At 34.3% G+C, this 13,073-nt stretch overlaps 1 protein-coding gene across 15 annotated transcripts in view; it reads left to right on the top strand.

Moving 5' to 3' along the window:
- Nucleotides 1-13,073, top strand: part of PCM1 (pericentriolar material 1) — a 76,821-nt gene that overhangs the window by 10,708 nt on the left and 53,040 nt on the right. For 10 of the 15 annotated variants that reach the window (XM_073219119.1, XM_073219108.1, XM_073219105.1 and 7 more), the window contains 6 exons: nucleotides 194-463; nucleotides 1,132-1,302; nucleotides 1,488-1,604; nucleotides 7,941-8,118; nucleotides 10,713-10,822; nucleotides 12,369-12,585. In XM_073219119.1, coding sequence (XP_073075220.1) covers nucleotides 194-463; nucleotides 1,132-1,302; nucleotides 1,488-1,604; nucleotides 7,941-8,118; nucleotides 10,713-10,822; nucleotides 12,369-12,585 — 1,063 coding nt within the window. The remainder of the gene's footprint in view (nucleotides 1-193; nucleotides 464-1,131; nucleotides 1,303-1,487; nucleotides 1,605-7,940; nucleotides 8,119-10,712; nucleotides 10,823-12,368; nucleotides 12,586-13,073) is intronic. The other 5 variants (XM_073219113.1, XM_073219114.1, XM_073219120.1 and 2 more) reach the window with 1 other exon arrangement.

Raw genomic sequence — 13,073 nt, forward strand, 5'->3', positions numbered from 1 at the left:
TGTGTTAATCAAATTTTCACATTTTAATAAAAATTTTGTAGATCGGGAGGTCTTTTGAGTCTTACTACAAAGCTGTTTTGCATATTTCCTGATTCAGTATCTGTTGGTGAAACTGACTAAGAATAGGGGAGTTTTTTAAACAGTTTGTTGAAAGATTAATGTTTGTGGGATTTGGTTTCTTTTTCACATATAGAGAAGCATTGGAAGTGATTCTCAAGGTCGAGCAACAGCTGCCAACAACAAACGTCAGCTTAGCGAGAACCGAAAGCCCTTCAACTTTTTGCCGATGCAGATTAATACCAATAAAAGCAAAGATGCTGCTGTAGGTCCTCAAAAGAGAGAAGTGATTGGATCAGCACAATGTAAAGAGTTGTTTGTTTCTGCTTTAAGTAATGACCTTCTGCAAAACTGCCAAGTCTCTGAAGAAGATGGGAGGGGAGAGTCTGCAATGGAGAGCAGCCAGGTGATAAAATTTGTTTCTTTTGCTCTGTGCCTTTGTAAACCTCAGAGTAGAACATTAAGATTTAAAAAGTCATATTGAGTTATTTACATAGGAATTTTAGTTGGATATAATTAAAAGGTATTTCCTTCACCCTCATTAATCCACCAGATTTATTCAAAATAGTCTAAATGTCTTTTTACCCAAGATTGTAGAAATAGTATAGTCAGGAATATTAAGGTTTCTATTTATTTGCCAATGCTGTATTGCCGATTTTTAGTAAAGGGGAGTTGGGAGCAATGTGATTAATAGATTGTAAGGATTTTTTAAAATGGTGATATAATGCTTCTGAGAAGTACTTTCAAAAGTATTTTTATAATACTTTTTTTCTAAATAAATTATGTAAAAATTTTATATAGTAGTTTGATATGCAGGTCTATAAACAATATTTTTCTGGTAATGTATGTTAAAACTAATTGGAATTAGTATTGCCAGCTATGTTTTGATTAAATTCTAAATTTGATTCGGGTTTTACTCGAATGTATGAGTTCACACAATAAACCTACAAGTATTTTTGGTTATTATTTTTGAAATGAATCTCTAAAATTGTTGCTGTTGAATGAACTATGCTCAGTTTTACATACTGTTTACTTTCATGCCTTTTTTATTCCCTCTACATATTCCCCCTGTAGATCGTTGGCAGGCTTGTTCAGATTCGTGACTATATTACTAAAGCTAGTTCCATGAGGGAAGATCTTGTAGAGAAAAATGAAAGATCTGCTAATGTTGAGCGCCTTACTCATCTAATAAATCACCTTAAAGAACAAGAGAAGGCATATATGAAATTTCTCCAGAAAATTCTTGTAAGTTTTGGGCCTTCTAAATAATGCATTGAGTTATTTTCATAGCATATCAGTATACATATACTAATGGTATTCTGATGCCACCCCAGAGGAGTTAATATATTTTCAAAGAATCGTGCCATCCATTATAACATTTTATTGCCCTTTTTAATAGTTGTATGATTTATACCACTGAAATATTTCAGGCTAGAGAAAATGAGGAGGAGGATGTTCGGACTATAAATTCAGCTGTGGGATCTGGTTCTGTAGCTGAGAGCACATCGCTAAACATAGATGTGCAGTCTGAGGCTTCAGATACCACGGTAAGCGGCTTTTTGGTAATTAAAGTGCTGGAAATGAAGATTTACAGTTTCCTCCCATTTTTCAAGATGTTTTTGTAGTCATTCCTTAATGAAAAGTATACTTCAGGGGAGGAAACCCTCAAATTGTTAATGCTGTAAATGTTCTTTTTAAACATGAAAGTTTTGAAAGTTTTATTTATCAACCTTAAAAATAGTTTTAATGATTGATTTGAAAGTAATTTCTGGTCTTCAGCTTGCAGAAGCATGGTTTTTTTTAAGTTTCATTAAGCACAGCTTTATAGTCATTTTAAGGAGCATTGGGAAAGTTAAAATTCGTTGCGGATATATGAGCTGTAAGTACAGAGTTATATCATTGCTTAGCATATTGTCTACTGGAAAAAATATCTCCCAAGTTCATTTGTCATTGAGGAGTCACTCAAGGCCATTAGGATTTTTCATTTCTCAGGCTACCCTAGAACTGTAGCAAAACCAAATGATTGGAAAAATTAAGATGAAAATGGGACAGTGTAGCATTTACATTGTGATTTATTCACAGTGAGAAAAGTATAATAATTTCTGACTGCAAAATGAACTTTACCAAAATGTGTTTTGGAAAAATAATCAGAAATTCAAAGAACTTTGGGAAAGATTTGTAAATTTAGCTCATTGAAGTTAGTGTGCTTTGAAGCTAGTATGCTTTTAAGCATTTTGATTTTAACAGATGCACCTATAACCATGCATTAGTAAACTTGAAAATCTGTTACCAGTAAAGCTTTTCTTGTGAGAGGATAACCATGTATGTGTATCTTTTGTTTCTGAGGTATGTTCCAAAACACCATTCAGCATTAGGAATTTGAGGGTTTGTTTCCTTTAGTATTGACCTGCATAGTTTCTTATCTACCGCCTTTCTCCTCCCTGCCCTTCCTAATTTGAAGAGGAAATTTGAATTTTTTTTCTCTACGTTATTTTCACCAGGAGATTCTAAGAGATCTTGATTCAAACAGTTGTTGAAGAATGAGTTCTACTGTGGGGAAATTGTTTTTCTACTTACAGTGGTGCTGGAAATGATTTCTTCCTCACATTACCTTCCAGCAGAAATAGAAGGGTTGGGGCCTGGGGAAAAGGAATTCTGTTGGGGAGGGGTGAGAAATGATACAGTTGATTACTATAATTTATATACTAACATATGTAGTATTCACTATGATAATTTCTTCCATAAATAATCATGACATTATGAAAGTTGACAAATAACATAGAATAAATGTTAAAATGTGCTTCAGCACTTGAGTGGCCTGGAGATTGCCCAGGATATGATAGTCTACAGAGATTTAAAAGTCTTAAGTTTATTGCCACTTTGGGGAGGGGAGTGAATTGATTTTTAAAAAGATGGACTGGTAAATCTTGTATTTATTTACAAGGGTGGCTTGTATGTTAAACAGGAGTTTGTGTTAAGAAATTAATATGCTACACTATTTAATAAAGGAGGCATCTTTTAGTCTGAGAGTTCGGCCATGCATTGAGGACAAACAGGGAATTAGATTCACTAGAACGGGTTTCAGACATTGATGTTACTACAAGTCCAAAAGGGAAAGGTGACAGACTTCCTCAGAGTGGCAGAGAGCTGAGGCCTGATAGGAAATATAGCCGAAAACTATTGCCGAAACTTTGGATTTCCCTCAAAGGTATACTTCACGATTTTAACTTGGGAAGTCTCTAAATGAGTACCTCTTTTGCTCGTATTTCCTCTTGCTTTCTCCTTTTCTGTTTTTGCTATTACTTTTAAATGTATAAGTTATTAACTTGGGTAATGATTCTGTAGTTCGCTTTAGTAAAATGCTGTTCCTTAATGTTCTTCTTTTCTGCTTTTTCACATTCCTCTCCATGGTTTTATATGGAGCAACTGTTTTTAATTTGCATTAATGAAGGACTTGAAACTTAATCCTTCCTTTTTTTGCTATTGAGAACTCAAAATGTAACATTCTTAAACCTTGGCCATTAGTTGCCTTTTGTTTCTGATATTTGTGTTCATGGATTAAGATGGTAATTGCAAAGTTTTGTCTTATTTCTTATGAAGACATTCATTAAAGAAAAAGAAAATAGAGAAAGCTAATAACTTCCCTGTCTGGGAGAATTAAGTATTTTTGTAGTGGATTCGGTTTGTATTTTTGTTCCTGGTAGGAACCCCTTCTGGTCTTTTTTAGAAAAATAATTACCCAGTCAACTTGTTTGCTAGTGTTTTTGCTATATTTTCCTCCAATGTTTTCTCTAAATGATCTTTCTTTTAATTTTCCATGATTTGCATAAAGGCACTCAAGAAAAGTATAAAGGCAACTATTTATGAGTTCTCTTAAAACAATTTGAATAAAAAATAGCATTTGTGAAAGTGCTCATTCGTACCCACTTGACAAGAGTAAATTACTATTTTAGTAATTCAGTATTAAGACATGTTTCATTACTAACTTGTTACCTAGGATTAGTCTCTTCTTTTTTTCCTGTTATGTACATATTTTATATTTTTTCTGTGTCTGTTTAAAAGTGATAAAACTTAACCTCTAGGTATTTTTGGAAGATTTTTTTTCCTGGCTCCCACAGGAGTTCGAGGATATAGTTTGAAATCAGCGGTGGTGATCTTACTATAAAGTGTTAACACAAAAGGTGCCTCAGTTCAGCAAAAGAGTAAATAAAGTAGCTGATTAGTTTTAAAACTAGTAGCATTGAAGAAGAGAAAGTGAATGTGAAGCATATGTAAGTATCTTTTAGAACCACTGTTCTTCTCTTTAAGTCTTCCATATAGTGACAAACAGAATTTAGGAGTTGATGATTACTATAGTTTAGTATCTGCCAGTCTTACTTTTTTCCCTACAAGACCTTCTGGTTAAAGACCACTTTTCTGTTTTGCAGTTTCTCTGAATAATGTTCTTAAACCTGAATATTATTCTGTTTTGAACTTGTTTCTTGGAGTTTATTCCAGTGTAATTTTTAATCCTTTGATTTCTAGGGCCATCCTAGGATAGCAGTTCTGCCAGTACTCTGTACATAGTGATTTCCTGATTTCCACCAGCTAACTCTTCTTTCTCTGCTAAGCAGAATCTGTCATTCTCACCCTACCTTTGATTTCTCCTTAACATGTTTTCAAAATGTAGTATCTGTTAGAAGTCTAGGAAAAAAAAGTTGAGGTTTTAACAGGTTCAAAGCTTAAAGCAACCTTGTGAGTTGCAGTTTGATAAAAAATTATTGATATTCTTATGCTGCCTAAAGGGACAGAGTCCATTTTATGGAATATTTTATAGACATGACATTTTGCACAATTTTTAAAAAGCCTTCCAGCAAGTACCCGTGCCTTCATTGGTTCCTAGTATTTCTCTTTAACTCACACTTACTTTCAGCTCTTAGAGAAAGTATAAGCCTTGTCTAGCTTTGTTTGCTTTTATTTTCATCATTTCTAGTTATTTCATGTGGTGGGCGAGCTTTGTCTCCCATACCAGACCGAACTTCCTCAGAGATTGTGTTTTATAGTCTTCTGCCTTTAGAACTATCTAAGCACAGAATTTGGGACAGACAGTGTAGTGTGAAAAATACTAAACTCAAGCCTAGGAATCTGACTTGCCCTAACTGTGCTGCTGGATAAATCTCTGCTTTATCTTCTCTGAGCTTATAGTTCCTCACTTTTCACAAGAAAAAAATTGGAATGCATATTGTCTGAAGTGCTTCTGGCTATTAAAGTGTAATTGATTCATGAAGAATTATTGAAGAAACCTCAGCCAAGTATAGGAAAGGAAGATAGGGTTTTCTGAAATTGGACCGTTACATGTTTGCAACTCAGGATTTCATGCCTAAGTTTTTTAAATCTGTAAATTGAAAATGTGCTTGTTGATTTAGATGACTCAAAAAGTTTAGATGACAGTATGTACTTGAAGGGTGGGTACAATCCTGGCTTATTTTTGGATTTCTGTTCCATGTACCATTCTTTTGGACTGTTCTTATCCCTAGGTATTTTTATTTCCATTTTCTCATCTTCCCTTTCTATTTGATTTGTAGTTCCCACCACTTTCCTTAGGTCAGCTCTTGTATTAGTTTGAAATGTTTATATGGGCAAAAAGTTACTAAGCCATAATAAAACTGCCCCAATTTCAAAAATTGTTGGAAATTCATCTTCGGATTAATGAAAATGTGAAGGCAGTTGTGTTTAATAAATACTTCATAATTCTTCATACTTAGAGTATCAGAGTTTTTGAAAGTAAGTGTGACTAATAAGGATTAAAGTCCTTCTTAAAGTTTGCTTTTTAAAAAGTTAAAAGTATATAATATTAAATTCTTTATCAAGCTCTTAGATAGTTTTAAGGTTATCCTGAGGTCTGAACTATGAGAGATGGGAAGATTATAAATTAGATGGAGGTACCCATTCTTGAAGATTTTCTTTTTTTCTAGAAGAACTTTTTCCTTATTTGTGTAATGTTTCTTCTTCTAATTAATTACCATTGATACTTTGCTGAGAATTCAGTTGATTATCAATCTGGAGAGGTTTCTCTGAGGCATTGCATTAGGATCTGTAACTGTTTGGGTCTGGTTTAAAGGTTACCAGTGACTGATGAAATTATTTTGGATCAGATCTGAGAGGGTGAGCTCTTAGTAGTTACCTCTCCCCCTTAAACTTGTTTTTTCAAGATGGAAGCAGTCTTGAAATAAGACAGAATTAAGATGAATTTTGATAGGAATATATGTCCGTGTTAACAAGGTAACTCCCTGTAACACTTTTATGGGATGGGAGAGAACTGAGTAAACAGTAGTTAATTTGTAAAGGGCTTTAGTTCATTAGAAATTTCTCCATTAAGTTCATCAGAAAATCTCCATTAAGTAGTGGCTTAACCAAGGTAGATTATTTCTCTTTTGTGTTCATGAAGTCTGGTTGGTCAGACCAGGATAGATGGAGCACCAACTGGGCTTCTCTAATATGTACATCACATATTCTGACTACAGTCTTTTACCTCCCATTTGATTTTAACTTTTTTTGAGTACTAATTCTAAGCCATGTCCTTATTTGTTCACTTACCAGTTTATTGGTTGCTGAGATAGACTGTGAAATGTTATCACAGTTACTCGTTCTTATTCACAATACTAATGAATTCTACCTTGGACAGGGAGCATAGAATTGGAAAGGGATGTCACCAAGAAGGGAATTTCTCTTGAGCCGTGTGTTCTTCATAATTTCTTGAGGAATCAAATGTACATAGGCAAAGTAGGTCAGTGTATTATTGCTTTCAAAAGAAGTCATTGAACTTCCTCGTTCTCCTAGTAACTTTGGTGAGGATGGAGATCATTCATTTAAAATCAGTATAACCCTAACAAAAATTTGATAGCAGGGCACATTTAAAATTGCTAAAATGTTTTTAATAGAAATATTTTATGTAAATATTAGGTAACATCATTAAACTTTTTAAATACATTTTTAAGAGGCAAATCAATGATGAAAAATACCATTATGGTATGTATACATTTCATGCATAATTTGGCCTGTGATTGTTTCTGAGTTGTACTTAAGTGTGTCTCTTTGCTTAATTGAGTTTTTATTTTTGTTGGGCTACATTTGAGTACTATCAAGAATAACATTTGAAATTTTATAGTTTTTTATAGGTGGCACCTCTTTAATATGTTCTTCTTTTAGGCAGAATGCTAGCCTTTGGGGGAATTTTGAAGTATTTTATGTTCTTAGACTCAGCTAAATGAGCATTTTAAAAGAAAATAGCAATATCTTTGATTCAAAATATGAAATTTTCTGCTTTATTGTATGCTTACTCAATGTGAGGCAAGTAAATTAAAGCCTTTTACATCAGATTATCAAGTTACAAATTGTGCTTTGTAAGTTTTTGTCCTTGGCTAGGAAATAGTGGGTTTGTTTTTGTTTTGTTACTTTTAGTATCACTTCTAGGAGTCGGGCAGAACATTTGTTAATCTGGTCTTTTTCAAGGATACTTTTAGGGCATTAACCTGGTATGAGCTGCTCTTCTTCTATAAGGCCTAGATCCCTCATTTGTGTGTGTGTGTGTGTGTGTGGCTTCTTTTGCCCTCTCTGCACCCTTCCTGTCTTCATTTTTGTGTGTCTTTTTCTTTACTTTTGTTAATTCCTCTTCTAGCCAAGCCATTGCTTATGCTCTTTTACCATGAAATTAACTACCTGCCTCTTAACATGGCAGGCTGTCTCTGCATCATTTTACTCTTACTCTTTTCTACAAGTCTACTAAAACTATCTAGGGTTGTATATTTAATGTGTTCTCTATGTATGTACTTTGCCATTGATAGTTAAAACAGGAGCCTGAATTTTAATAGTCAGGTATAAGTATTACTGGTCTTATTTTCCAGGCCAGAGACTCTCAGCAGGAGCCTATGGAAGAGATAGAAAATTTGAAGAAACAGCATGATTTATTAAAAAGGATGTTACAACAGCAGGAGCAGCTGAGAGCTCTGCAGGGACGGCAAGCTGCTCTTCTTGCTCTGCAGCATAAAGCAGAGCAGGCTATCGCCGTGATGGATGATTCTGGTATGCCAGTCCTCTAATGTTCTCTATAAGTGAGGCTCAATCAACGAATAATGGTATTACAAGGGGGATGCTGGTTACTTCGCAATCAGGTCTCGATTGTTGACTAGCTTAGAAACCTACATGTGAGGCTTACCCTGTCCTGTGCTTTTCTCTGGTCATGCAGAAAAGGTTGCAGGGACAACTCCCGGCCATCACACTGTACTGGGCAGCTGGCCAGCTCGCTCTCCTTTTCATCAGAGAGTTACCCTTAAGAGGTAAAAGGGACAGGCTGATAGGGCTCTTATGCTTTTATTTCCACCTTTTGTACTTAATTGCACTAGGATTGCGATCCTTTGCTTGCTTATCAAGGAATGGTTAAAATCTTAAGTGAGGTAATGAATTTATAGAGCTTCTTTAGCTTCTGACTTTAGTAGTAGCTCTGTTATTTTAGTGAGGTATCCAGCTGTTATACACTAGTTCCTTTGGACTATATTTATGTCCTCTGTGGTCTTCCTGAGACTCAGAAATACTCTTTCTTCCTCTTCCCTCATAGCCGTATATCATTTAGGTGAAACTGTATTGAATTCCTTAGTATTGAGTAATCTTACAGTTTATCTCATTATCTCCAAAGCTAAGTGTTTAATTATGCATTAAGTTGAAAACATTGTTACTTACTAAAATTCAATAAAACAAGGTATATTTTCTAGTAGTCTGTTATCCCAGTGTTGTCATAATTAATCTCATGTGGGCTATTTTAGGTCCTCACTGAAGTTTCCCTGATGTCACTCAATTTATCCTGCTGTCCACACCTAGCCCACTGGTTCAGCCCTGTGGTCACTGTCATACATAATTTAATTTTGTATTTTCATAACATTATGGCTTGCAAGTAACTTTTTTGTAATTATTTAGTTGTATATACTATACTTACTATAGTATGTGGTAATAATTCTACAGATTTCACCCCCATTTTTCCCTTTTTATTATCCAAGGTATCATTAGCTTTTACATTTATACTTAGGAAATAGATAATATAGGGAAAAAAATATTTTAACAATGACCAATTCACCAATGGCCAGTGAAGTAGTTTGGTTAATGGTTAATGTTTTAAATATTTTTTAGGTTTAGAGTATCAGATTTCAGAGATTTTCCTGTGATAATTATTTTAGCTTAAATAGTTACATTTATATCATCTCATTTGATCTCTACGAAATTGTAGATTAGTCACCAGAGCGTTTTTTCCTTATCCCCATTTAAGAGAGAGGGAACTGTAACACAGGTTTCATGACTTGCCTAGGCTTAGAAGGAATTTTAGTGGAATCAGATTTCATGAGTTCTGGGTCAAGGGTCTTCTATTACTAGGATGAACTTTTATTTGTAAGTAGGCAGATAATCTCATTTTGTGGGGGGAGTGGGTAGTATATTCTCATGAGGCAGGTACAGGGGTAAAGGGAACAGTTTAAATTTGAATTTAATTTATATACTATTTCAAAAAGAATTTTAGGTTAATAATGTTAAAACAGATTTCCTCTTGAATTTATGAAATTTTGCAGGGGACGACTGATGGAAAACCAGAATTATATTTAATCTATTGGTATATAAGAGGCAACGTAATTGTCATGGGAAAGAGTGCTCCTTTTCATCATTTAAGTAGCAATTTGTTTGTTAGTTATTTAAATTGTAATTTCTTTTTAAAATAGTTTGGACTGCATATGTGGAATTCTGTCCAACCTGAAATTCTAATTCCTTACTGAAAATGATAGTATTTTCCTTTAAAACAGAAACAGTTTAGAGTCAGTGTCTCTTGTAGACCTTGAGAGGATAAGCATGGGGTGGTTTGGTAGTAGAGAACTAACTATTGTCAAAATTGTCATCGGAATACTGCCTTAGGAATACTTCCTTAAGAAGGTAAAAACTATTGTCATTCAGTACGACTTACATCACAAGCAACTACTTTATTGAATTATCTGTTGTGCTGCAGGGGTCAGCAAACCATGGCCAGCTGGACTCCGTACACTGCATGAGAGAAAGCTGTGTGGACCACAGCCGTGCCCTTTTGCTAATGTACTGTCTGCGGTCGCTTTTACCCTACAGTGGCAGAATTAGATAATTGAGACAAAGACTGTTTCCACAAAGCCTAACATATTTACTGTTTGAATCTTTAAGAAAAGCTTGCCAGCCCCTGTACTAGAGCATTGATGCTGTTGGAGGAGGTGGGGATGGAGACCTGTGAGAATCAGGTGCCTTTTCACACTAACCACCTTCCCTGTCACTCTCCCAGCCTAGCCTGATAGACCCGTCCTCATTTCCACTCCATTGAGCCACTGTTCTTAATAGGGATGTACCTGTGACCCTGAAGAATGTTAGCACAGAAAGAGATGGACTGTTACACTAGAGTGTTTTGAGTGTCCTTTTATTTTCAAGTTAGATGGAAACTTCCAATAAAAGGTTGGGTTGGTAGATAAATACAAGGGTTAAGTAGTTTGAAATTATGCTAGGTGAGATTCTTTTTTTAAAAGTTCCTTTTCTCCCCAACAATTGTTTTTAGCTTCTCTGGCTGGAATTGAAAAGGTAATTCTTTCTGTACTTTAATGAATAGTTGTTAATTTTCTTCCCAGTTGTAACAGAAACTGCAGGTAGCCTATCTGGAGTCAGTATCACTTCTGAACTAAATGAAGAATTGAATGATTTAATTCAGCGTTTTCATAATCAGCTTCGTGATTCTCAGGTAACTAAATTTTTTTAGTATAGTTGAGTTTAAAATCACATTAATTAAAGCAGTGGTTCTCAAACTTTACTGAGCATAAATATCACCTGGCATGATTGTTTAAAAATGTAGATGACTGGTCAGTGGGTCCCCCTACCTCCAAAATTATGATTAATACATCTGTGGTGGGCTTCCTACCATGTGATTCCAGTGCTGGTAGTTTGGGGACTGTACATTGAGAAACACTACATTAGAGGAAAATATACTTTGAATGAAGTGATTAATGAAATTTCCCCTTGTATTCTATCAGGTGACACATTCTTGTTTTCCTCTCAAAGATTATTATTGGTTACAACTTTTAAACTTATGTTTGGATCTATGTCCTTGCAATATTTTGCTAACACTTTGAAGAAAGTTCTTAAGTTTAAAGTCAGTTAATAAGTGTTATAAGTTGATGGCTTTTGTAAGTGATGATATAAATGCAAAATTTCAATATGGTCTTGAGTAAGAAAGGGTGAGTTAATGTCTCTTCACTGGAAATGAATATGATTGAAGATGTCAGTGTCTTTTGTCTGCTGACCAGGTGAAAATAGAAGACTATGACCCAACCACTCTGGAGGGTGATTTAACAATACCTAGTATGTTTTTTCTAGTGACCCTCCAGTGGCTTATCTTAGAGAAACTCTGACATGTTCACAAGGAGATATGTACAAGAATGTTCATGATAGCATTTTGTTAATAGCAAAAAAAAAAAAAAAAAAAAAAATGCAGAAATTACCTAAATGTCCTTAAATAGGAAGAGGATTAGTAAATTACAAGTACATAGAGTGAAATCCTATAACCAGTTACAATAAATGAACTAAAGCTAATGAATGAAAAACATGTTTAAGAAGGATACCACTTAGCTGATGTTTAAAGATGTGTGAAGAGCGTATTTTTTTAGATACTTACATAGGTACTACAAAACAAAAGCATAGTTAAGAATGGTAGATATCTAGTTCCAGATTGTGACTGTAAAGAGTAATGGGATTGGGGATTGGTGTGGATAGAGCTTTAGCTATACCAGTAATGCTATATTTCTTAAAGAAAAAAAGAATTGGTGCAAATGTGGCAAGATTGAAATTTGACTAAGCTCAGTGGAGGATAGTCATTCCCTAATCCTTAGTGGAAGTTTTCAGTTTTCATTTTTCTTTTAATAGAGGAACATAGAAAAGAAGTGGTCGGAAAAACTGATAGGTTATAAGGAGTTAAATTTTACGTTGTGGTTCTAATAAGATGACAAGAGAGAGAATGAGATTTTTTTAGACTGTAGAATTCAGGTAATAATGTTTAGTTTATCCAAGATGACTGAGTAGATGTGTGTGTCTGTAAAACCATATATCTGTGAATACATGTTAAAGTGGCACATCAGGAGACAGTATGTAATTTGAGTATAGGAAAGACATATACTTACCCACCACAACCTCAGTAAAGATCTCTTTTTATAAGGAATGTTTACTAATTTTTTTAAGTGAAAATGTACCTTTTAATTGCCTTAGTCTTTATTTTTCTTCTTTTTTTAAATAAGCCTCCAGCTGTTCCAGACAATAGAAGACAGGCAGAAAGTCTTTCACTAACTAGGGAGGTCTCCCAGAGCAGAAATCCGTCAGTTTCCGAACAATTACCTGATGAGAAAGTCCAACTTTTTAGCAAAATGAGAGTGTTACAGGAAAAGAAACAAAAAATGGACAGACTGCTTGGAGAACTACATACACTTCGAGATCAGCATTTGAACAATTCATCATGTAAGTATATCTGGCTTGGGAGTACTAAGTAGAGGACACACATAGAAGTATATATACCTGCTTGTAATAGTTACTTAGTAAACACTTGATAAATGAATGAACACATAGTTCCTCAAAATTACCATTTTTGTGGGAAGATAGGATGTGCTTCTGAGAAGTTTTTAAGTAACAAAGCAATGTATAATAAATGCCAAATAGATGGTAGATCTGTTCTATATTGCAGAAAAGGGAAATAATAAAGTTGGGCCTTGACAAATTAATAGGATTTTAATAAGAGAAAAGTTAAAGAAAAGATAACTATTAGATACTTAGACATAATAATACCACATTTTTTAGCTTACTCAGAAGTTTTCCTTAAAAACTAATCCAATTAGTGATTTTTAAATTGATTTTAAAACTATGAGACAGATTTAGGAAGTTTTTATACCAAAAAAAAGTGAGACATGAAGAATTAGCAGTACCTCTGGTTTAGTGCAGAAAGTCCTAAT

Source organism: Manis javanica, chromosome 12 (genome assembly GCF_040802235.1).
Source record: "Manis javanica isolate MJ-LG chromosome 12, MJ_LKY, whole genome shotgun sequence".
NCBI classification, from domain to species: Eukaryota; Metazoa; Chordata; class Mammalia; order Pholidota; family Manidae; genus Manis; species Manis javanica.